At 37.8% G+C, this 26,447-nt stretch overlaps 2 protein-coding genes across 2 annotated transcripts in view; both read right to left on the bottom strand.

Annotated features, from left to right (window-relative positions):
- Nucleotides 1-26,447, bottom strand: part of OSBPL10 (oxysterol binding protein like 10) — a 492,302-nt gene that overhangs the window by 266,737 nt on the left and 199,118 nt on the right. The gene's annotated exons all lie outside the window — the stretch shown is intronic.
- DYNC1LI1 (dynein cytoplasmic 1 light intermediate chain 1) lies at nt 787-26,436 on the bottom strand. Its single transcript, XM_021525874.3, has 13 exons — nt 26,211-26,436; nt 25,847-25,920; nt 15,002-15,118; nt 13,286-13,516; nt 9,941-10,110; nt 8,710-8,803; nt 6,997-7,132; nt 6,505-6,616; nt 5,028-5,087; nt 4,857-4,901; nt 4,207-4,327; nt 3,880-4,038; nt 787-1,735 (listed from the first exon to the last, which is right to left on the bottom strand). The coding sequence occupies exons 1-13, from the start codon at nt 26,375-26,377 to the stop codon at nt 1,623-1,625; spliced, it is 1,599 nt and encodes a 532-aa protein (XP_021381549.1). The 5' UTR covers nt 26,378-26,436; the 3' UTR covers nt 787-1,622.

Here is a 26,447-nt window from a genome sequence, read left to right as displayed (position 1 = left end):
AGGAACATTTTCACTGTGCAGATGACTATGCACTGAACAGATTGCTCTGAGAGACTGTGGAGTCTCCCTCACTGGAGATATTCAATAACTGTCTGGACACAATCCTGTGCCATGTGTTTTGGGATGGCCCTGCTTGAGCAGGGAGGTTGGACCAGATGACCCCACTGTGGTCCCTCCCACCCTGACCCATTCTGTGAATTCACCAGAACCACTACAGAATGCAGGAACTGGGGAAGAAGAGTACCACCATGTTCAAAATAGAGAGATTTCTAACTAATCAGAGAAATTAAGACTGATTTAAAAAAAAAAAAAAACAACACACAACTAGAAAACCTGAACTCATTAAAATGTCTTGGCAATCATTTGATCAGGCTATATCTTTTACATTTCCTAGTCTGAGGCTCTAAGTAGAAAGTAACCACAAATTTCACAGAGGAAAAAGTGATGTTCAACATTTATGTACTGAAAGCTTGTAAAGTCCTAACCTTGGTTTAACTACTACTGAGGCAACACACTGCAGCCAGCAGCAGGATCCTTAGTCTGATGAGTGTGCTCTGAAAACACTGCAGCAAAAACCACCCAAGTCAGATAAGCAAGGTTCACTCCCAGGAACAAACACTGCAGATTTATCCCCTTCCTTCCAGAAACAATGTTTTAAGGAAGTTTAAATATCTGCCACTGATGTTATTCACTGAGAGGTAAAAATATAAAAGTATGTTTCAAGATGTTTTATACCACATCCTTAGACATAACTGTAAATGAAGAACACCATGGCTTCAATGAAAGTTACTTAAATTTGAATGCAGAGAATACTTTATTAACTGATTACAGTTTTGATGACCAATTTTAAACCATAAGTAGTGTGGGAAACATGGTGGGGGACATTAAGGCTGAGCCATATATATATAGACAAATCTGGATACTGATATTCTGTACATTTAACCTCTGCTTTTTCTTTATACATCTTTTATTCAGTGTCCGCAATTAATCAAAGAGGAACAAAAAAAAAAAAAACCCGGCCACTAATTTAGTCTTACACCTGGAATGAATTTTTGCATGGGTTTTTCAATACAGTGTAAATTTCAGTGGAGATTAAACAGATTTTTTAACCATATTCCAATTAAGTTTTTAAGTATAACTGGAATTTGTTGCTATTACAGATTCGTGCAATTATTTTTCTCTTTCAAAAACTAGCAGTAGTTCTCTCATGTAGAGGTTAATCTATTTAAGATAGTATTAAACTTACCTAACAGATTGGGAAATCAATATAAATTAAGTGCCTGTGGTGTGTATCAGTTTTCTTGCTCTAAGCAACCCCTATCACTTAAGTGGACATACTTGCAATTTAACAGAATTACACTGACTTTCCAACAAAACCCAGGAAAAAAAATTAATTTACTGTTTTTGCACTGTGAGCAGTGCTTCTACACAATGTGATAACCATTCTTCATCTGTATAGCTCCCTTTTGTAAAGTTGGGCAACACATATAAAAGAAAGACAGACATCAATGGTTTGTGTTCTGAAAGATATTTCAGTTCTTTAGTTCCAGTCACTGAAGGAAGAGGCAGAGGCAACTTTGAATTATCCCAGAAAACTGAACAATTTGTTTTATTTGGTGTCTTCAAGATGCTTCGCCTTCTGTGGGAGATGTAGATGATGTAGGAGAGACCATTTCAGGTTTTCGTGAAATTCTGTCCAATTCTGCCTGAACATCTGTTAAAACTGGCTTCTGACCTACAAAATAAATGTGTATCATTCAGTCATGTTTATGAAAAGCCTATGGTATCTTCAATTGTCAAATCAGACAAATCCTAGTAAGTGTTACTGCCTGCTTTGGGTGCACAATTTAAGGCATAAGGCCAAAACCCAAAAGAAACAGAAAAGAAACAGTAGCAAGGAAGTAATATCCTTTCATATTTCTGAAAAGTTGAAGTATTAAATAAAGAAGACTATTAAGACTAGCAGTTATAACTACTTCTACACAATTTTTTGTATAATTTGTATTTGAAACAATGCTGAATGTAAAAATCAGGGGTTTCACCAAGCCCAGCAAAGTCAATTTTGTGTACTTGGTCAGCATAAACTTGACACCACTGCTTATGGGTGCACACAGACTTGCAGATGGCAAAACCTTTTCTTTCTTCACCCAGTTATCTCCTCCCTAACATATAGGCACAAACATTTGTGCAGCCACACTCCAACCTAATTCAAGCTCAAAACACACCATTTCCCCCCACCCTTTTAATTCCTACTCCTCAGTCCAGGTTTCTATCCCACTATGTCCTATAGAAAGAATAGAGGAGACAACATGGGAAAAGGCAGTGCAGGATTAGGACTCCAACACTATGACAAGAGTGCACAGCATCTGTTCTCAAAGAATGTTCTGATGCATGTGCAGTTGTAGTAGTGTCCCAGCATCCTTTCTGAAGATGCAAATTAACAGGAACTAGCCATAAAGGTAATTTTGGCCAGATGTACTTTGCTGCTCTTCAAATCATTTAACAAAAGATAATACTGTATTAGAATCAAAGCAGCTAACATTCCAACTAATAAGCAGAGGAATTTCCCAAAGCTGCTGAGGAAAAAGTAATTCTCAAATTCCAAACTACTGTCTTAACAGACACTTTTCAGATTTTAAGAGTGAGTCCCACAGATACCACTAAATACAAGACAGCAAACACTGAGGAAGGTGAAGAGACCACATCTAAGCAAAATTTGTTAGTATTTATGGTAATTCCTTGAAAACATAGTCCTTTTGATGTTAAACTGGCTATAACCCTAACCCTTCATTTGTTGCATAGTAGGAAATATCTGAGAACTGTCTTGCTCCTTAATAATTAAATTCTGTCCTTGAAGTTTCTGCCACAGCCCCAAACAGAACACTTTTCTGGAGTGCTGCCTTTGTTTGCTTGGCATCATCCAAATCTGCAGCCAGCCACTCCCCACAGGATTTTTCAGTGGGTGCTCTCTGTGCCTCATACTGCGTCAGCTGCATTTGTTTGAACAATCTCCATATGTGTTCAAACTGGCAGTGCTGACTTTGCCTACAGCACATTAGGAAGCACTCAAACTTTGCTTAGCTCACTGAGTTTTGCACTTAGAGAAGGGAAGTGTGCAGAGGTGAAAAAAATTCAGGGTTAATCTACACAAAATGTTAGTGGGAAGTGTGAAATACCAATGAAAGACCAGCATTCTCCCGTAAGTGCAGCATTATTAACCTCTGGGAAAGCAGGGAGGAAAGGTGTCTGTGTACACATAATCTTAAGTAATACAGAAACATTTTAAATTGGAATAGTAAGAAATGCCAGTATAATCCTGCATCTAGCTTTAGCACAGTCACTATTAAACATTCCTAGATTAATAATAATTATTAATCACCTCATATATAAACAGCTGCCAAAAGAAGACACGTAATTATTTTTACAGGCTGTCACCAAACTCAAAGTGCCCATCACATCAGAGCTAGAACATTAGTGAAACAAAATTTAAAGATATTTTAATACAGACAGTATTGTCAAGAAGAATCAGCTTGAAACACAGTCCTAACATGTTTAAATAAGACTAGAAGAGGCTTATGGCATAAGCCATTTCATTGGAATGGTGGAAACAAAGGGAAAAACTAGGAACTTATGCAGACACAATTCATACTTAAACAACTACATGAAGATTTTTTCTTTGCTCCTCTGAAACCCACAAAAAGGCAATAATAAAGTGCTGTGAAAACAAAAGCAAAAAAGCCATATAGAATATAAAAATATATATATATATAAAACATTCAGTTAAATATAGTAGTATTCATACTTTTGATAAACTATACTAACAGGAACAATCCATCACTCAATTCAGATTGAGTCGATCTTTAATGTCATTAATCATACCTGACTTTTTTGCTGATGGTGGCAAGTTGCTGCCAGCACTTCCAGTGCCACCTCCTCCTGGACTGCCACCAACACCACCAGGGCCACCAGGAGAACCAGTTTTCTTGCTCAGGAGACTATTAAAGAAGTTAGCCAGGACTCCTTCAGATGTAGCTCCAGCTACAAGGGGAAGAAGGAAAGAAAAAACACAACACAAAACCAACACAGATTTTCTAAGTAAATACTGATTTAGAGTGTTAATAAATCTAAATAAGTCCATTAAAGCAAGCAGGCAAAGCAATTATTTTGCTTCTCCAGCTGCATTTGTGCCCTCACAAGAAAAGGTACCTTTCATATTGGGATCAATCTTTTTTGACCCAGTGGGTATGGGTGTAACACTGGCAACATTCGATGTTACAGATCTATTTGGTGTCCTAGGAGATCCACCAGGAACTCTTGGTGAGGCATCCTATTAAAAAAAAAACAAAACCAAAAAACAACAGAATAAACCTGAAGTGTAAGAATAGATTAAATTAAGCATTTTGTTATTTCTCACACCTCCTAAGCTTTTGTATTTTAAATGTAGTATCTCATGCAACTAAAATGACACAGGATTAGATTTTGCTGATTGTGTACGAGTTTTTTCAAGCTCATAGAACACTGTTAAAACTATTAACTTTGGTGTAACTAAAGCGCAAGGGAAGATTTTAATTTCATCCCCATGAGAAACCTGAAAATCCATGTACCTCTGGCCATAAATGCATTCTAACATACAAAAATGAAAGCCAGGACCTTTAGCCCTCTTTGTCAATACAAGCTGTCATGACTCACTGTGGAGGGTCATGATTTTAAAGCACTATGAGTCTTTAAATACTACATAGTTGAAAACAATTAGATCAAACAGTATTTGACAGTGCAGATAAAAACAGCACTCTAAATATAAAAAGTGAATGATTTTCATGTGATGATTATTAAAATTTAAATTTTTTGTTACTAACCACTGGCCTTCCTGCAGCAGTAGGTGGTTGTTTAGCCAACTGTGACTGCAAAAAACCAAACATATACATGAAGTGTTAGATATTACAGTGACTAAGAATATAACCCCAAATTTGTATTGGGAGTCTTGTTAAATCAAACTCTTGTTGCTTGTTTTATAGACAGAAAATTACCTGCTGCTTCATAAGAAACACTTGGTCATCCTCTGCTACAATTTCTTTTTCATGAACAAACTGCAATACAAAAACATGACCATAAATTTGATGAAAGAAGAAGAGGGGGGGGAGGGGAGGAATTTTATTTTTTATCTGCTGGTGAATATGACCAAAACATCCAATAATGAAGTGCATGTCTAAAATACTGTGATTGCTGCATATCATGTTTTTCATATTTAAGACTGCTGCCTCATGATTCCATTTAAGCCAAGTTAATTAGAAGTGAAATAGAATTATCATTAACTCCTTTGACCTGTCAGACATAAAGCTGTAGATAGATTTGCAGAAAGACCCACTAAAAAGTTCATTTAATTGTTAAAAAGGAATTAAGTAAGTGATTACAAGGCATATTCAAGAGTCTCAGGGTCAGTAAGACACATTCAAGGATGCACACACTGCATCATGCCTGTGTCTCTGGTAATTTATGGAGGCCTCACCTCAGTATTACTTTATAGGTGACTCTTCTACTTTATAAATGACTCTTCACCTGTGTGGCATCACACTGGGGTAGGAACTGGACACAGACATCTCAGATCCCAGTTCTATGCATCAAATCACAAGCACTCTCCTCTCAAGTAAGCTCCTCAAAAATTTTGCCCAAGCAAGCATGGCAAATACCAGTATCAAAGTTTATAATCCAGGCCTGAAGTTTATAACCATGCAAAAGGAAATCTTGTCAGTTATATTTTGCTTGGATACCTCTTTAAAATGTTTTGATATTTTCCCTAAAGATTTCAGAAAGGACATCGTGGAAGTTTTCTCCATTAAAATAATTCCCACTTGAAAATAAGTTCAGTCACAAAATATTAGCTTTGCTTAAAAAAAGCCATAGAAATATTTGCCTTCAATAACCTCTGAGTGCATGGGAGTCCACTGCTGCAGGCATTTTGCTCAACAACCTCACATATGTTTACAGGTCGTTCTGTCAAGGCCTTTTGTTAGATAACACAATGGAAAATACACTGAATATATGTAGAAGCTGTTGGCACATGTTTATTTTTGATTTTACACTGTCTCAAGCTTTCTTATTTTAAATACTCCACAGGAAACAGAAAGTATTATGAAGTTATAAACAACTCAGAGCAAAATGAAATGTTCTTAAAAAAAAAACAACTCAACCTGAGAAACCGGTAAATCATGTTTAGGCTTTTCAATACCAAATATGCCTTAAAAGTAAAACAAATGTATTTATAGTCTTGAACAATATAACAGTGGAAGAAAAAAACGTGTAATCTGAAGAAGAGATAAACAGAACAAAAACACATAATAATCTTTTCTGTTAAGTAAAGAGCAACTTTAAGAACAAAATAACAACACCACCCCTCCATGGTACATCACACTTCTGATAAGCTGGAAACATAGTCTCAACGAAAGATAAAAAAACTGCAGGCAAATAAACACCAAAGCAGTTAAATGCAAAGACATCTCAGTGTACCTTTCTGACTGGTGGTTTTGTTATGATATCTTCAAAATTGTCATCTGCTTTTAGTGTCTGGAAGTTCTCATGCAATATTCCTATCTTCTTGTCATTATCCCAGCCTGCAGGACTAGAAAAAGGATTATGTGGCTTAAAATTCTATTGCTATTTCAGGCTATTCTTGCATGCACTCCAGAACTCCACACAACTGAGACCCAGCAAAGTTGTCAAAGTGGCCATTCTCCCATGCAAGCTGGTTATTGATCAGTAAAAACAAGTACATAGAGACTGGTTAAATAGAACAGAGAAGAGGAAAATCTCTGGTCTTAACATTTCCCTTTGGAGCAGTGTTTGTAATCTTCATCCACTGGCCCTTGCCAAGTTCCAACTCATGAGAATACTACATAGAACTTTAACAAGCATAAACCAAAAAAGGCTCTAAATGTTGCTTTACAGTATTGCACAGATACATTTTGTAGTCACACACATGTGATAGTGCAGATAACTTACATAAATACTGCATCTTTTTCCACAACAACAGCTGGAACATTGAAAGGAAATCCGTACAACTTCTGGACTATATATTTATACACTAAATCAATGTTTTTGTTTTCTTTTACTGAAGTGTAAATAAGTGCTGCCCCATCTGTATAAACACGTTAAAGAAAACTCAGTTTAGTGGCTAGTAAAAGAAACTGAAGTAACCTTTAAACTATCAAAAAAGGGTCAGCTACTTATCAGAATTTTGAAAGGGAATACAAAACCAAAGCAAAACAGGTCAAGTAACTTCCAACATTTCATTCTGAAATAAGCTATTAAGTAATTTAAATCAATCTTTTTTTCTGCATTTGTTTTAGGCCAACTCAGCTATTGATTTTCAAGTAAACTAAAGGCTCCTCTCGCTTTCAAAGCCCCCCAGTACCAATGGTTTCACTACAATGCCTTTAAAGCAGTCTTCTGCTTTTAGTGAACAAAAATTCTCATGCCATATCCTTATATGTTCTCATTATCCCACCCTGCAATCACTGCAGCACTAACACTAGCAGCTTCAAAAATGCCAAAGATCTTCCACTTTCCCATCTGTTTTTTTTTTTTTTTAATTAGGGGAACAAATTCTTACATTATACAGTGATCTGCTTTCAAAGGAAATGAAGGCAAATGAGTTTACTATGTATCAGTTACTAAGAGACCAAGAGAGTGCTTAGTATTCTAGCATGGTTCGGTATCAAGTTAACACATTTTATGCACAGGATTAATAAAAATACAAAATTTCCTACTTTATTTCTACATGCTTGCAATTCAAATCCTAGAAGAAGTTTATATAATGGGCTCTGATGCCTATTCTGTGAAATTTAGAAATTTAGAATGGAATTTCAAGTTGTACATGGCATATGCAATGCAGGCTAATCCCTACACACAAGAGTTACTACATAATTCATTTTGAAAAATCAGGTCTTGGAAGCCTTTTGAAGGAAGTGCCATTTCAGCTGAAGTCTCTGGCTCTTGAACTAATTTTTCCATTTGTCACCTGCTATCCCTCCAATAGCATTTAAGCTTCCCTTCACCACAGCACAAATGATGACACAATGTAGGCATGCTACTGGCATCTAAAATCTAGATCTCAGCATGTCTATTTGACTAAACAACACTAGACAGTATTTTATACACTTCTAAAAAAATGAAGTTTAAAAATAACAATAGCACAGCAACAGCTTCTCTGCATTGTCTCTGTAGCAATACAAGGAAAGTCAGTGGACCTTGCCTATAGCAATTCACACTTCTTTCCTTCCCTCTTAACCTCATCCTGTGGAATTACTGAACATGGAGGAGACTGCATATTTGGGACAAAATTAATAAGATGCCTTATATGCATTTGGAGCAAGATCATGCTAAAATGAATTATCTTGTTAGTTTAGGGAGCTTGTCAGCTAAAATGTACTTTTCCAAGAACTGATTTCCTAAATGTGGAAATGGAGACAATAAAGAAATTCATGGTAAGGGGACATACTAGAAACTCTAGTAGCTCTGTAAAAATAAGATAAAAGAAAACACAAAAATTTAATTCAGTGCTGCCCATAGGGGTAGTTGAAGGAGACTGTAAGCTACAGTAAGAGAGTTGCATCCTACTTTAGTACAGACACAAATATTCTTTTAAGCTTGTAATAATTAATATAAACATTGACTCAAGTAATTATATAATCTCTGTGATGTGTTAAAGGATACATTGTAAGCAAAACCGTCTGATATGTGACTGAATGAAGTCAAAGTGTTCATCTCTGTAGTCATGCTCTTTTTCCAGAACACTGATGGCATCACACTGGCAAAATAAACACAAAATTAATATACTGCTTTTAGTCATCTGCTAAAATTGCAGTGCTGCTACATATCCAGTTCACAAGGGGAAAAGGAGATGGAGTGGGGTGGGGTAGTGCAATGGAAAACAAAAATCTACTAAGATAGTTTAGAAGTATAACTGAACCTTTTTGGTTTTTATAATATATCACTGGATGTATATGGAGTCAGCATAACTTGAGAGTTCAAGCGACTGGAACTTTTTATTCACTATCCCTCCGCACTCCAATGCACTCCCCACTCAAAATCTCAGTTGAAAACTTACCACTAAATGATATCACTTTTTACCCAATGTTTTTTACACACTGTGGCATTAAAAGACAGTGTTTTTAATCCAGTTACTAACTAGCTCTTTGCAAAGGGAGGCAAAAGCAAGAAATATGGAAGCAGGAAAAGAAAAGAGGTGTGTGGGTGGAATAAAGAATAGAAGGAAACTAGCAGGTGGGAAAAAAAATGCTGCTCAAATGAGCGGGTTAGCCTTCCAGAGAAGGAAGAGCATACGCATCAAAACGTTTATGCCTTCGCTGGGGGCCAGCAGAGACTTCAGATGCAGTATGCTTAATGCCAATGAGAACTGAGGAACTGGGGGGGAAAAAACCAACAAAACCAGATAAAAAATAGCCACAGGAGAACCACACCATTGTTTTCTTTAATACGTTCACATATCTAACAGAAACCAATCTGTTTGATCACATAAACACCCTAAGAACTAAGAAAAGGTAAAATGCAGCGCCTCACTAACTACAACTCTCAAAGTTTATCTTCAGAAAAATATAAGAAAACCCACTATTTTCAGAATATGGAGGACTGTGGAAATCAAGGGGAAATCTAGTTGCTTATTGACTAGCTTTCTGTGAGCAAAACCAGGTCTGAGGTATTTCTCAATTCCTTGAAAACTGGTAGAACTAAAGGAAAAGCTAATTCCAAAATTACATTAAATAATGGGTTCCAGAAGATAACCAACCTTCGATATTAAACACTTTAAAGGAGTTCTTAAGTGAGGTATTCAGAATAACTTAACGACCATGTGCTTCCCACCCCAATCAGCAATTGACAGAGTTACTTCAATAAAATACGCAAAAACCTAAAACGTGAAACAAACCTTTGTACAAACTACTACTACTGGAATGCCTAAGTTACATGTTAGTGTATCTGCACCCAGAGGTAAAATCACACTGTCATCTTTGTCGTCCTGTAATGAAGTATTTCTTCTCTGTGGAGAAGCTGGAAAATCCTCGCCTGGTTCTATATACTCCTGGAAGTCTCTTACCACTGAAAGTAAAAAAAGTTACATTAAAACATCAGCTGCTTTATTTCAACAATGATTTCCACTGCCATTGATCTCTAGCATTGTTGATTGTATAGTACTTCTGCATCTTAGTGTTGAAAAAACAGAGCATGCACCTAGTCCTGGCTAGCTGTTGGCTCTGTGCAGCACAAGGGAGAACTAGCAAGTCTAATCTGCTGGATCAGCAGCCAGAAGAATATGATCAGATAAAACTGCCCATAAAGACAACATGAAATAATTTTTTTTATCACTGTGAAACCACTAGGCAATTGCTACTATGGATTACTATTTGATCTGTTTCCTAAAGGACATAACTTTCCTTCCATTCTTCTTGTCAAAGTTAATAGAACAGTTTGTCAGAATAAACAGAATTAAGCCTTACACAAAGTGGTTAGCTGCTACTGTATACCAGGTTTCACCTACAGATCCTTTGTCTACACTTCACTCTCTGTACAGTGATTTAACAGTAGTACAAACAAAAAATAACAGAATACATAAACACTAGTCTTAACTAGTTTATAATTACTTAATAGCATATTAAACATTTGGTATGCTTTAAAATTATCAGATATTACTTTAAAATGTAGCAAGCAGGGTTAAGTTACACTCTAACTTTCCTTTGTCCTAATTCTTGTTGCAAGTCCTTGTCATGTTCTGCTGCACACGCCCAAGCCTCTAATTACACAGTAACTTACTATTCCTACAGTCAGGGATGCAATGTGAGGCATAAAATGTCTGTATTTTTCACATCACATATCCTGTTTCACACAGCAGAAACAAGACTCTACCACACCAAACCAAAGCACTGCCTACTATTCCATGAGTAGCACATCCTGATTCTGCACAAGAAGTCAGGCAGCAAGGCAGCTCAGCTGCATCGTACACAGGGGCAGTGAGCTACAACAGAACATCTTCATTTCTGTGTTAATCCAATGCTACTGTCACTTAACTGACTGCAGCCCTCTGAGTTCATACCTAGAAAAGCATCTGTGCAATTAACAGAGTAAAACTTATTTCAATGCCCTAGAGGAAAAATTGTATCAGGTGAACATTATTCAATTTTTCTGCAGATCTTGGAGTTCATAATAACAAAAAGCACATGCACAGGTTATCATCTCAAACTGTCAACCCAGGCTCTAATTTAGGGAATGCAGCTAATTCAAGTCTGGTCCAAAGAGCTTCTGAGATTAACTGGATATATCTGAAACCCAGAGTTCTCACCACAATATGCCAGTCACTCTACAGTGTCTTTCCTGCATAGTATCCTGTCCTGGGATAATTGCATAAATCCTCCAGTGGATTCCTAAAATTCCCAATGTGTGATCACACTAATCTTTATGTAAGTAGGGAAAGCACTAAAAAGGAGGATTAGTATATCACAGCTCCAAAACTGTGGAATACTATCTCAGGTCTTCCTTAGAAACACAATTTCATTATTAATTCAGTGAAGAGGAAGAGCTATTTCAGCCCTTCACACACTGCTGCTATGTATCCACAAATGCCTTTCTGCATCAGTTCTAGTCCTCGCAGGGTCTGTCTTTGAGTGGAGTTAAGCTGCTAGAAATGAAGACAAACACAGCAGCATGCCTCCAGAAAACCACACACACAAACCCTCGGTAGATTTCAGTCCTGGTAGCAAGTTAAATCAGCTCTCAGGAGCACTGTGCCTGACACAAGAATCTAATGGGATCCTGTAGCCAAAAGTCAGGCAAGTAAAATTCCCTTCCTCCTTCTGGCAGTGTCAAGATCCTGCCCGCCCAGCAATGCATGAAGTCACTTCACAACAGGATCAAAACAAAAACCAGCTTCCAGCCACCTCTAGATTGTGTCCAGGGCCTCTGTTATACCCAACGTCCAGATGACTTATATCTGTAAGAACTAGACCACATGACAGAAAACCAAAACAGACAAAACTAAACAGAGGAAAAATTTTTCTTGACTCATTTAATTAATTGCTTACATTTTCTGACTATTGTAGAGTTTCTTTACTCTGTTCACTCAGTCTGTATAGAAGCAAAACTATCAGCTATACACTTTTGATATCACAGATACTGTATCCATACTTTCATCCAGCAAAATCCTATCCTGAAAGTGTTTGAAGGGATGTTTAAATACACATGCACTAACATCCAAAACCAAACCAAAAAACACATCCAAGAGAGCTCAGCTCCTCCCACCTAAACAACCTCTTGTGGAAGATATAATTCTCAAGGATGATACTTCCCTTAGAAGAATCTGTCTCTTAAAGGGACAAACAAAACAACTAATATTCCTCATACCAGAGTATCTACAACTGTCACCTTACATTCCACTTCATCACAGCACAGCTACAACTTGCATTTCTAAATTAACATAAGCACTCATTGCTTAAGAATGTACCAGTTAGAGTGCAACTTCAGACTTAAAAAGAAAGTTAAATCATGCTATTTGATCTCAACACACAGCTTTCTCAAATCTCTTCCTTGTAGTAATTCACCAAGAGATGAATGGGTGAGACTCAAATTCTACTACCTGAAGAGAAAAGCAAAGGGCTGCTTAAAAGTCATATGCAGCTATAATCTGAGTTCAGTCAGGCAGTTTAAGAAACCCTGCAAGATCTTTGTGCCCTGCATGTTTAAAACTAAAAAGACAAGACACTGACAGAGGAACAAACACATAGTTCATTTAACATCAATAGTAATTACAATAAAACTATTCAGTGGAAAGGGCCCAGACATGGCCATGCTGCCATGAATCCTCTCAAAATTTACACTTTGGTAGGCACAGAACACATCCCAGATTCTCTAACTAGCTAACTACAGGAACAGTTAAGAAGCTGATGCAGTGATCTGCCTTTAAATGAATAAGTGAAAAACTGAATGCTTAGATTTTTTTTTTTGCTTGGTGAATCTTACCTAGAAAAATACATAAAAAGCGAGATTGCAATTTCAGCTATGTTCATTCTGAATTTTTCCCCCCTACATTGTTATTCTGTTAGAAAGAAGTACTAGTACTGTTCACATAGCTACTTAAGACTTATCTGAAGCTAGACTTGCTTGGTAAGTTCTAATTTTAAATAAAAATTCCAAAGAATGAAAAAGACTGCAATGGAGAGATTAAATGGTGCAGAAAGCATTAAGCATATTTAAATGGGTTCCCACATATTTGCAGAATACTCACACTTTTGCTCCATTTCTTTCATTTCTTCAGGAGGAATTTTTAACTTGTCAATATGCTCTCTTACAACACTTGCCCATTTTTGTAAAGAATCCAGTGCAGTCCAAGGTCTAGACATGTCTACTACCAACATAACTAGAGTGTCCTTTAGAGAGCTTGCCTCCATTGCAAATTTAAGAAGACCTTTGTGATATAGGTCACCATCCAAAATCCATACATTACATCTTGTTTGGTCTACAAAAAAAGGAAAAACATTTAATGAGATTTACTTGAAACACACCACTAGTAATGGCTACTGAATGTTCTTTGGACATGTAAAATACAAGGAAGAAAGCAGATGATGTTTTATCAGTCCATTGAACATACATAATGACACAGCAATCTGCAGCTTGTGAGGAGACAAACTCCCTGCCTTTCACACCCGGATGTCTAATGGCTGATAACTGAAGATCTTAAATACATTGTATGAAAGAGAGGATCCAGAAAAAGCATTCAACATTTTCAAAACAGTTGTTCACCATTTTTGAGTAGAAAAATGTTTTCTTCAAGATACAACTTAGAAGAGAAAAACTGGGTGAACTCAGTCATTTTTTTGCAGCTGTTGGCCCGCTCAGCTCTCAAGGATTGCCATCTCCCCTTCAAAACTCCATCCAATATGCTTGGCTAACTCTTAAGAGTATAGAATGCACTTCAGCCACTCAAAAAATCTGAAGAACTGTTAAGTTTTTAATGATTGAGTTTAACTTTATAGATTTACTCTTCCAATTTGCAAAAGGACAATCACCATACAAATAGACCATCTCACTGTTTTTCCCCCCAAAAATACCACAATACTACAAATTCACAAACACTTGTGCAGTAAGAGATGTTGATTCAAAATTAGTTGACTTCACATAATTACGTTTCCTTTCAGATAAATTTTTATTACCTGTTACAGAAGTTCTGAGGAAGACATTTAAAGCAAACTCCCAACCTTCTTAAATCTGGTTCCAAGCTATCTTTGAAACCAATATGCAGACATGAATGTCAGTGAAGCAGGTGATTCCAGAAAAAAAAATGGGCCAACTTCTTCTGGTTCTCCTTCAACATGCTTGGGATTGTTTTATAGTATACACAAGAGCTCCCATTTTTTTCCAAAGTTTCCAGTATATCCTTACTCACATCCTATAACTCCAGGGTATTAAACAGGATCTTAAACATACTTTTTCCTTTCTAACCATACCTTCACCAAAGTTTTTGGGTTTTCTTGTTTGTTTTTTAAATCTCCTTTAGCATTGTGTACAATTTCCTACCCATCAGTCAATGACAGTAGTCTTGCAGACTGTGTACCAGCAAGACAAAGGTTTCTCTATAGGTTCAGGACAACTACTTGCCACAGCAATTGAAATGGAAGACAGAAGCCTGAGCACCTCCTCCTCTAGGCCTGAGGAACACACATCTATTCAGAATGTTGCAGCTAAGTCTGCTTCCCTGGTCTTTTCTTTTTAGCTTTTTCTTTTGACAGGTTCCTCTCCTCCTCTACCACTTAAATGGTCATTCCTGGTATCCACTGAAGAAATTACACAGACAAAATTCCTTATGATACAAATCACTTCTGGCATAAGTTGGATTCCTGCATACTGTAAAGGCAGAAAAACATCCCACTGTCATTTCAAATATCACACTACAGAACCAATGCTTTCACACTGGTTTAAGATATTGTTACAAACACAGACTCACCATCTCGGTCTTCATCATGCACATTTAAATACAAATACTCCATTCCTCTTCCTTTTTTGTACTCCTCTATTCCTTGAATTTTTCCTATTAAGCTAGTTTTACCTGCTCCATCTTCACCTGGAGAGACAGAAGTAAAATACCACTCAGTCTTTAATCAAACTTACATATTAAAAAACACCTGGGGCAAGAAGAAAACCATATCCCAACAGGGTGACTGAGCTCATTGGGATTTTGAAACACAGAAGGTTTTGCCCAAATCATCCATCTGTTCCAAGTGCATGTTTCAGCTTCAAATATTATTTCTACTTATTGGTTAATGCAATTATGCCACTGACAATGCTATCGAAATAGGCTCATAAGAGCCTATAAACCCATCCTTAAAAGGATATGCTGAGGAGTAGTAAAACACCTCCAACAATTTCAGTCTTTCAACTACAACCCAAGTTGTAACTAAGTTTTTTCTAAAGTAGAGTTTAATTCACAGTAAGCTCCTCTTCCAGTTCAAAACTCTATCATTTCAAACAGCACACTAAATAAGGCAAATCTGTTACCTCAACTTATGTGAATTGGTTTCTTTGAATATTTTCTGTTACAGGTCTCAAGACACCTTAAAAAGAAGTGACAAATAGTAAGTTCACTGCCTTGCAATACATGTGTGTATTTGGATAGCACAGAGACAAGCCTGCAATTCAAATCCATTCACTCCTGTTTTCTCCCCTCCAAAGGGAGCGTGGATAACCACTGAACTTTACAGCATATGCACAATGTAAACACCACAACTACTGCCAGAGACCCTTGAAAAACTTCATTTGTAGTCCTAGGTCTCAGAGTTGGAAAACTGCATGTGCATTTTTCCAGTTCAAAAGAGTAATCAAGCTGAATTTGGACACAAAGCAGGGGCTTGCCAGTTTCTTTTTTTTCTCTAATTTGCAGAATGATGAGTATGTAACAGACATTACAAAATTTTGGAAAGTCACTCACAGCTTATAAAATTAAGGTTAATCCCAGGTCTCTAAGAAGCACTTTATTAATTTTTTGTCAAAACAGAACATTTTTTCCCAAATCTCTCAGATAGAAGAGAGACATGCTCTTCTAGAGAGCATGTCTAAACACATGCTTTTAATCACATAACAAAGACAAATGTTCAAGGGCAGTAACTTTCACTGTTAACCATAATGACATTTTCCCTTTAAAGAGAACTGACCATGATCTTATAGATGTCACTATAACTACATTAAAAAAACTATAGCTACAACCACTGTAAAAAACAGCTATATACTTTGATTGTTTGATTTTGAATTTGCTTAACATAACATCCCCAAGATTGCCACACTAAATCTTCAATTTAGAGGATAGCTATATTTTCATATTTCACTAATAGTGGAAAAATAAGACTTAGTCTAAAGTGCCATGGGGACTTCACTCAATGGAATGAACATATTTTAAATGAAATATATTTTGAGAAAGAGAGAAAAATAAGATCAGAACTGAAGTTTGAAGTCTAGTTAAGTATAGACAAGTTAAATGAAAAATTAAGTTGCATCCCTTTAACTTTTCCACAATTTAAGAGTTCATTTGTGATTTCCTGTATTAAATCAAGATGTACTTGTGCAAACAATGACAGCTAGTTTTAAATATCCATTGGAAAGCAGTGCTACTTTCTAGTCACACATCAAGCTTTTCCTCTTGTAGGAATACCTTTTAAATAATTCTGATAAAAAAGTGAAGAGTTCAAGCTTCATCACCATAGATGAATTAAAATTCCTCCTCTGTCCTCACCTCTGTACTTATCCAAGCTTCTTGAAATTGTCATCTACAAATAACTGAGAAGACTTTATTTGCTGCTGCTCTGACAAATTACAAAGCTGCTTTAACTTTGCCAATAATGCCTGTATGATTCATTATGCTATTTTCTGAATTGGTAGCTTCAATTAAAATTTCTTATTCCTCTTAATGAAGGGTTGCATTTAAGAGCTTTCTGAGTTTCTCAGAACAGTTGACTTCCAGCTAAGTTCTTCTGTATACTAGAGTTTGAGTCACACAGGTGACAATAAAGATTTCAACTTGCTTGAATTTGGGAAACTTTACTATCTCCTGTGTGTGTATCTACCAGTTGTTAAATATCTGCAACAAGTCTAAGAAACATCTGCAGTTGTAAAGAGCTCTGCACCTGATAAAAGATGCACCTAAACAGAGTAAACTAAACCATATTTATTATACAGACACTAATATCTAGACAACTATTGTTACAAAGTGCTCATGCTAAGCAATATAGGCAAATTTGAAATACACTTTCCACAAATCCCTTACTTGTCATGGCACTGTGTTATGTAATTTCCTCTCCAACCCCATATTTCCAAATGCCTAAAATAAATTGGCGTTCAACACTGTTAACTAATACCTTATGGCAAAGTATGAACTGGAATTTTATTTTCTCCTCTGTGCTGAACGAAATTTTACCAGTACAGCACAAGACAAATTTATTTGATGTAAAATTAGTACCCCTGGACACATATGTAAACAGAACAGTTATTTCAGCCTTCCATCCAAGAACTAATTGAATTTAGTCTGCTCCATGAGCAGACTAAATTCTGTCTATTCTCTTGTCCTTAGCAAATACTCACCCATTTCAAAACATCAAGATCAGGCAGGTGGATCACTGACACACATAACAGTGCTGTACCAGTTACTGCATAAAGAGAACAGCACTCATCTTCGATGAGGGAAAGCCAGAATGATGTATCAGTGAAGTCTGAAGTTAGCAATACATACACCAACAAGTTTACAAACAGGATGACCCACTTGCAAGGGTACAAAACAGCAGCCTAGCCAAATGTACCCTACCCCATAGGAGATCCAGAGTTCTTGACATATTTAAGCCAAATTAGGGTCAGTATTATTTAAAAAGCTGTGCTGAAGTAAAAACAGGACCATCATTTATGAACAAGGACTTCCTCCTTCTTCAAACAATTGATCATTAAGATGAGGAAAACATAACTGTCTGGGCCAAGAGAACACAGAATCATAACAGAATAATTTGGGTTGGAAGGGACCTCCAAAGGTCAGCTAGTCCAACCCCATATTAGTGAAACCCAACAAGCTAAGACTTGAGGTTTCATCTACTTCCTATGCATAGTAGGTTGCATATACATTTTGAAATCATAACAACTGCAAATGTATTTGTAGCCTTGTTATTATTTTTCCCAACCTATTCTTCATTAAAACTACTTGAAAAGTCAACACACTTTGAATATACTGAGTTATGTTAGGAAAGAGCAGCAGCAGATTTTTGCTTTGTAGCTATTCTCCAGCAAGAATATCAAACCAGAAAATCTTAAACCAGTGTTTATCTAAAACTCCTAGGTAGTTTTTAGAAATCTCAATATCAAATTAATTTAAAAGCTAACTTTTAAAACTTCCGAAAACTCAAACATTTTACTGTAATGCTTTTACTATGTACAGAATCTTCTCTCCCTCTCAGAGGAGAGGGTAATATATGTGAGGAAATTCAAGTCTATTAGCTGTTGGAGGTTTGATTGATAATGCACAACATACTAATATAGTTAATATTAATTACTACCTAGGACAGATATAAAAGTATATATGTTCAGAAAGAATGTCAATCACAATACATATACACTTATATTTGGCTTTTCAAATAACAAACTTAACACATTTAACATATCTACCCTTCTTTTTTTTGTCTCTCTAAAGTATATGAAGAAGTAAAGCTACTAAGTATCAGACAAAAGGAAAATTTCATATTCCCTAGGCACAAACATCACTGCCTATAAATGTTATGAAACAATTTTTTTCAAGTGCTACTGGAGCAATAGAGAAAACAGAGCCTTATGCATCTTCAAGAATAATTACCATCATCCTCCACTTTATTTAAGAACTTTTGAAAATTCTGTAGCTTCTTCTTTATTTTTAACTGTGGGATAATTAAATTAACAACTGACTTCCATACATAAGGTCACAGAACAAAACATTTCTGACATAGCTTTTTTGATATAGCATTTCAAGGTAGAATAAAAACCAGGTAGCTTTTGCATCCTTCTTTTGCAAATAACATAAAAAGGCCTCCTTTTGCAGAGTAAATACTAAAGAACAAAACTTCTCCGTTATACCAAACTGCACTCACACATTAATACAACAGTGAGGAAATAGAAGTGATGCTTCTAGCAAGCGGTGTTATGCAAAGCTGAATACAAGTAAAAGAAAAACAACAGATTTAATTTTGCACAGAAGTCAGGCTAGGAAGCAGCTGAAACAAAGCCAAACCAATCTGCTTACACACAGCATTTCACTGTCTTGTTAACAAAATGGAAAGTCTTATACTCAACTAAACAAATGCTGTCGCGTTTTCATCCTCACACTGCTATTGCTTCATTCCTCTGATGAGCTCCAGTTTGGGTTCTGAAAGCACCCCTGTCCAAGGTGCTACTCTGTTCACAAAACAGATTTTGAAAACATCCCTCTCGCTGCTGCCCTCAAACATACAGGAAACTATAACAATAGAAACCCTTCCCAGCCTCCTCCCGTCTCACTACTCCAGGCAAAAAAGCACGTTTGCTGAGCAGAAAATCATGTATCACTAAACATTTTGCCACAATACAGAATTTAGCAGAATGGTCCCTCCAGACAGGAAGGGTGGGCAGTGAGGTGAATGAATCTCCTTCTATGAGTACAGGCAAACACAGGCACTTACCTATGTCCTGCTATACCAACTGTTCAGCCATAAGCTATTACATTAGAGAGAACTTAGGCTCTCTGTTACAGAACTTCTTCAAACTTTCAATCAACATTTTCAAATCCAAAATATTTGCTACTCATGCTATTTCCACAATTCTTTCAGTTTAGCAAATGAAAACAGGAATAGAATTTCACTGGTCCTATAAGAAGACATTTCTTACTTGTCACAGAAATCTGCACATGGAGGAGCAATCAATGTGTTATCAGACATGAGCTTTGACTGTCTGTTTAAATTGTTTCTCCATTGTAAAGTGTCCAGTGTGTTTAAAACATATCAAAGCAAAGAAGCATGAAGCGAATATTTTTGTGTCATCAGTACTGGTAACCTGCCCCTCTTCAATATAAGACTGTGACTTTTTTTCAACAGCTCTTTGAAAAACCTTGGATGTCTTACTTGTTTGTAGCCTATAATCCTAGTTTTTCCTTGAAGGAAGTTTTTTTGTTTGCATTTTAAACCCATCAATTAAAATTCAGCTTCATATGGGAATTCTACAACTCATCTCTAAAAAAATTATGTTCAAGCAAAATTAGAATGGTCCCAATTAACATCTTTTGCACACTCCACACCCCCAAGCATACTTTTGTGAATCAGCTTTATACTTTTTACAGTGCAAAAGACAGCTTCTGGGTAGAAAAATTCAGAAACAATCAGAATATTCAATATCTGCAGCCTAAAATACTGAATATTTTTATTAATAGGAAAAAATCTATCTTGCATAAATATGCTAGAACAAAGCCATCAGGTCTAAACATGAGTTATTCAATGGGGCTAAGATGCCTTCCCAGAATCCCAGAGCAATCTCTGTTCCACACCATGTGGAATGCCTGAATCCTGACACAGTAGTGTAGAGACATAATGATCTTCTTCCTACTAGAACCAAGCACGTGTGCACTATGGCTATTTTCAAGATAAAATACTTGTCACAAGCTAATAACTGCCTTTTCTACAGCTGCATATTAGTGAAAGAGGCTTGTTTACACTTTCTATACTAATTTAAGAAAGTGTTTTACACAACAAGACCAAAATAATCAGAGTAAGCCAAATTTAGTTTGCTTTCAGAGAATTAAAGAACAAAATTCATTATGCTGACGACAGCATACAATCTCTCAAACCAACATGGAAGTTCACAATAAGTAGGCCATAACAAGTTTACAAATAACAAATAAATTTTCATTTGCTCCTTGAATAAAAATTGTCTCCTTCTCCAAGTTTATTTTACTCTGCCAGATTAAGTCTTTCCCCTCACAAATTATTCACTTGGTATATTTGTGACCCTGAAAAATTAAATAACTTTTCTGAAGAGCACCTTACATGCACTTCAGCCTTTCAACATGACAAAAAGCAGATTGGAGACAACTCTTGCAGCAAGTCTTTTGCCATGTCCTGCACCACAAGAAAACGTGGAAACAGGTGATGTGGAAACAGGTAATGGTTTTACCTGTGCTTGGAGAGACCCACAGTCAGAGAAAGGCAAATATTGCAGAGAATTCTCCAGTGACTATGAGCAGTATCCATTCCCAACTCAGTCCTTCTCCTTTAACATAGCAGGAAGTTGTCTAGTGTATTTTATCCAAGTTCACTACCAAAATAGAATAATACCATGTTACTATCTATTGGGACGCCTTTATTAGTACTCCTGCCATTAACCTGCCTGGAGAACACAAAAGCACAATTCCTTTCACTGTTCTTCACCTTTGGAGCTATTTCTGAGATACATCCAGTAAGCAGCAGCACCTCTGACACCAAGGAGACAAACTACAATAAATGCAATTCAAGAATTTCAGAACTTTCCATGCTGCTCTAAGTGACTTCTACTACACAGCATCCTTGTAATTCTGGACTTTTGGAAGGGTATTATAGCAGGAAAGACACAACAAAGAAGTACTACTTAATTCTAAAAAAATGTAGCTACAAAACATGTAATTAGAATTTTATCTAGGTCAATGCCCCATCAAAACAATTGACACTTTAGAAGCATAACTCTGCTGACCTAAACACAATTTGACTACATTTGCAAGGCTTTCATTGCCTGCAGAAGGTGAATTAGTTGCAATTAGAGGACAAAAAGAAACCCTCTGCAGTACTAGGGAATTTAAAATACTTGAGATTAATAATATGGACAGTATGAACATGCAGTATTTTATCAGTTTCAATTATTAAATGATGACAATGAAGTTGCCAGCTTTTTGAAAAGGAAAAAAATAAAAGAAAAACTAATTTTTATAGTGTCGAGTACAAATTTAAGTCAGCCGATTTTATAGCCTCATGAAAATTTGCTGTATTACAACTTATTTTTAAAGTTCTTCATATTCCACAGGTCCACTAGAAGAAAGCAGCAAGCTAAATCTGCTCTTGAAGATATATTGGGAATGGCTGCTATTACAGAAAATGGTCCATGTGCACACAGAAAAGTGTACCTGTAAATTAGCTGTGGATTGTGCTTCTTACTAAGCATCCTAACAGTCACTAGACAGGAGCAGAGCTCCAAGATTCAAACACACAGGCCTAGGCCTGGGAAGTGAGATGTCTGGGGTAAAGAGAAAATGTGGACATGAGGCAGTTGAACTCTCACTGCCCATTAAACTCAAAAGCTTTTATAATCAAGTCAAGTAAAATGCATAAAAACACCCAAGCCCACTAGTGATTCAGTAGAAGTACCGTGCAATAGAGATACAGAGAGTCAGGCATACAAGTGTCACTGGGTGGCTTGACACTGTTAACATTTCAGGCAAAGAATATACTGTGTTTCAGAGACAGAGCAATGTATGAAACACAAAGGCAGATAGAAAACAACTATTTAATTCACTTGCCAGCTGGAAGGCTATGTTCTGGTACATCCTGAAATGACTTTGAACATTACTGCTTGAATGCATGCAGCAGTTTATTGGATAGGTTATTAGTTCAGGTCTCTGAATTCAAGCCTTCACACATTGTACAGCACTATGAATTCCATTCAATCTGCAATTGGCGAGTTGTCAGCTGCTCCCCTCTACTCCACTCGCTGATAATGTCAGAAAGGGAATGAACATGAGAGCTCCCAACTAAAAGCATCGGTTTTCCCATCACAAAAACCATCTCCTGTGATCAACCTTTATTACACAAGTGAGCAAAAGACAGTCCAGGAGTAGAAGAAAAATGAGGAAAAAAAAAATGAAGCAAAAGCAACAAAAACACTGCTTCAGCTATCTACAAAAAATAGCTAGAAATGTCAATGAGACCACTCAATTTCCTTAAGAAAGCATGGACATTTTATGTTTTCTGCTGGGATAGTTTGCTAAATGAGGTAGCTGTGGCCACTCTGACAAAACTACCTAGAAATCAGAGCATAAGGGACTTATAGTACAGTTTAGAAAAGTTTACACTTTTATTATTTGTTCACACAAGCACAGAAAGATAAGAAGCTTTCATGCCACATGTGGTGCCAGAGTTTAAACTTTAAAGAAAAATAGTTATTGAAAAAATGTCTGCTAGTGAAACAACTTCAGAGAAGTAAGACTGTAAGTCAACTAATTTTGAGCTGATTTTGAACAAATGATTACCAACATTGTTAACCCTCACTTCACAAAACTATGTGCCATATCTAGAGATTAACATTTGGCATTCCAGTCTCTTTTAGTTAGATAACTCCAACTGCTTTCCAGGTTCTTAAAAATGAGATGTTAACACAGCTAAAAATAAATACTGAAATAGCAGAATTAGCATGCCAGACACAGACAGGTTCCCAGAACAACTAGGCATACAACTAGATGCACTGTTTGAAAAATAGAAATGCTGTAGGCAAATTAGAAAACCTGTCCTAGCAAACAAAAGAACACTACATGGTGGGTTTTTCCAGTTGGTTTTTCAGGGTGGGGCCATGAAATGTTAGAGGTTTAAACATTTTTTTTAAATACAGTTTGTATTGAAAATAAGAACTCATTTGTTACTATAAATCATATTTCATCTGGCAAGTTTTGACCAATGTGACTGCTTATACAGTAAATATTCGCCTACCACAAATTGATTGAAAGCCATCCAGATGCTGGTCAGCTTTAAACCTTTTCCTTAAAAGTACTGAAAGTATAAAGAATCTGAAAATAATCATGCCAAGAATTGCTCTGTATTAGTAACAAAAATTAGTACAAAACTATCTAAAGGAACAAAGCTTGAACATAGAGGAAATCTTTGATAACATAGAAACTGTAAACAGTTCAAGAATCCAAACAGACAGAACTTACATACTGAATCTATCTAATACAGAATACATAAGGCCTCTGCTTTTCCTGTGATGGTGTGCTTCAGGAGTAGCATCATGACTTGCAAATGAACAAAGATTAGGTATCTCATGAAAAACATGGCCATGGTCCTCTCTGGCCAGTCCTCAGAGCTGATACTCTTTTTCCTAAATACATGCAAAATTTGGGGTTTTTTTACTTCCTCCTGGATCAAGGCCTTCCAGAAAACAAAATTTCTAGGCAAGAATTAGAATTTCTTCTATAAATCTGTATATTAAAAAAAAAAAAAACACGCAACAGTCAATTAAAGGAAAAAAGTATTACATTAAGACATTCTATCAGCTCTACATAAATGGTAAGAAAGAAAATTTATATACAACAGCTTGTATAGCACAAACTAAATGAGCATTTGGAAACCATTTATGATATCCTTTCTAGCTCTGAAGAAACAAATCTCCAGTTACTGAGCACTAAGGATTACCTGACTACGAAGAGTGAGGAAAAACAAACTGTTATAATCTTCTCGATAAGGATCACAGCTTGAAGAAGAATCTTCCAACTTCAGCAAGGACAATCATCCAATTTAGGTTCAAAGTGTCACATAAAAAGCTGTCAATCATTATGAAATATTTCCTTTGTTTAATATTACTGCAACTTCCAATCTCAATATCCTCCTTAATTACATAACACACAAAGCAACAAATTAAAGGGTAGTAAGTTTTGTAGGAGCCTCAGAAGACCATGCTATCATCCTTTCACAGTCTTCTCCTTCTAAGTAACCAGTCAGCTTATCAAAACAGGAAGAAAAGGATCACAGTGATTGCTTTAGGATTACAGAGGTAAAAAAAAAAAAGAAAAGCCTAACTTGAAGAACCTCAAGAGAATATAAGCCACAAGATGATGCAGAATCAGAACATGCACAGAGTCTGCAAGAATATCTTTACTGAATTTTAACCCTGTTTCCAAATATTAACACAGTTCCTTCTGGGGACAGGGAGGTTGGCAAAAGGAGTAGAAGAAGCAGGTAGTTATAAATCTATACACCTGAACTCATTAAGTTGTCTACTGGTAATAGTATTTAATAGTCTTTCAGGGAAAAAAAAAAAAAAACAAAACAAAAAAATAACAAAAAACCACACCACACTAATAATAATACTAATAGTTATTCATACACATACACTTGAAAGCATTCATTTCTCTTTCTCTCCTCCGTGAAGCTTTTAATTTTGACGCACCGTTTTCCTTCATGAACTGCAGCTGGGTGTCTCATTAGCATCCTATCAAAGTCCCGTTCGGTACCTCTCACCTTGCCGAGGGCCAGGCTGGCCTCAGGCCCTGGGTGCAGATGCCGGGGCGGCAGCGCTGCCGCCGGTGCCGCCACGCTGGGCGCGGGTGGGCAGGGCAGAGCCCGTCCGGCCCTCCCCGGGCCCTCCCCGCCCTCCGGCCCGCAGCAGCGCCGTCATCGATGCCGCTCGGGCCACGGAAGCGCTTTTTGTGTCCGCATGACACACCGCAGCGCCGGCAAGCGGCCCCGCCGGCTCCGGCGAGGGAGGGCTCGGGAGCCGCACGGCCCCCGAAGCTCCCGGGGAGAGACAATAACAGCTCCCATCCAGCCATCCCCGCCTACGGAGCCAGGGCGGGGGAAGGACAGCGAGGGTATTATGGCGAGGTACCTACGGTGAGGGGCGTATCTAAAGCATCGGTGGACAATCTCCAAAATGAAACAAAACCATGAGGGTTAAGACAGCGCCTTGCCACCCATCACAACCCCTCCCCTTGGGGCGCTGAACAAGGGAAGCTCCAGGCGCCCAAGAGAGGGCTCAGGAGCCAGCCTGTGTGCGGTGGATGGGAGCAGGATCGGGATGCTTTCCTCACCCAGCAGGAGGACGTTCTTCCCCGAAGGCAGCTTAGAGCGGGAGCGCGTGGACACCTCGCTGAGGATGCAGGACCTGGCACGGAAAGACGACAGCGCTTAGGAAGGGTCTCCCGCTTCCTCCCGGTCCCCACCCTCGCCATCTCATGGGGATGGGGGGGGGCTACGGCATAAGGGGCGGGGGGCAGGGCAGGAGCTGCCCCTGCCAAGGGGAGGTGCCCCCCCGCTCAGCGACTGAGAGGCACCGAGCCCCAGCGGGGACGGGGGCACTATCCAGCCCGCTCCCCCTCGCCCCCCGCAGGGCACCGAGGCGCCCGAGGGCGGCGGCCAGCGCGCCCGGGTCCGCGGGGCGGGGCGGGCACTCACCAGAGGTTCTGCCCATCGTCCTCATCGCCCGCCCGCAGCTCCGCGTTGTTGTTGTTGGCCGTGGCCGTAGAGGCGGCGGAGGAAGCAGAGGAAAAGCTGGCAGCCGAGCCGAGCCCGGAAGAAGAAGAGGAGCCGAAGGAGCCAGCTCTCCCCACCGCCGCCGCCATCTTCGCTGCTGCCTCCTCCTCCCTCCCCTGCCCCGCCGCCTCCCCGGGACGCGGAGCGGGCGGCGGCGCC

This window comes from Lonchura striata, chromosome 1, assembly GCF_046129695.1.
Source record: "Lonchura striata isolate bLonStr1 chromosome 1, bLonStr1.mat, whole genome shotgun sequence".
Taxonomy (NCBI): Eukaryota; Metazoa; Chordata; class Aves; order Passeriformes; family Estrildidae; genus Lonchura; species Lonchura striata.
This window is presented reverse-complemented; position numbering and strand designations above follow the sequence as displayed.

Excerpts from the sequence above, each read along its gene's own strand:
- DYNC1LI1 (XM_021525874.3), bottom strand. The coding sequence starts at position 26,377 with ATGGCGGCGGCGGTGGGGAGAGCTGGCTCCTTCGGCTCCTCTTCTTCT. Across the intron at positions 25,921-26,210 it reads GACGATGGGCAGAACCTCTG|GTCCTGCATCCTCAGCGAGG; the intron begins GTGAGTGCCCGC and ends TTTCCGTGCCAG. Across the intron at positions 6,617-6,996 it reads GAAAAAGATGCAGTATTTAT|TCCTGCAGGCTGGGATAATG; the intron begins GTAAGTTATCTG and ends TCCTTTTTCTAG.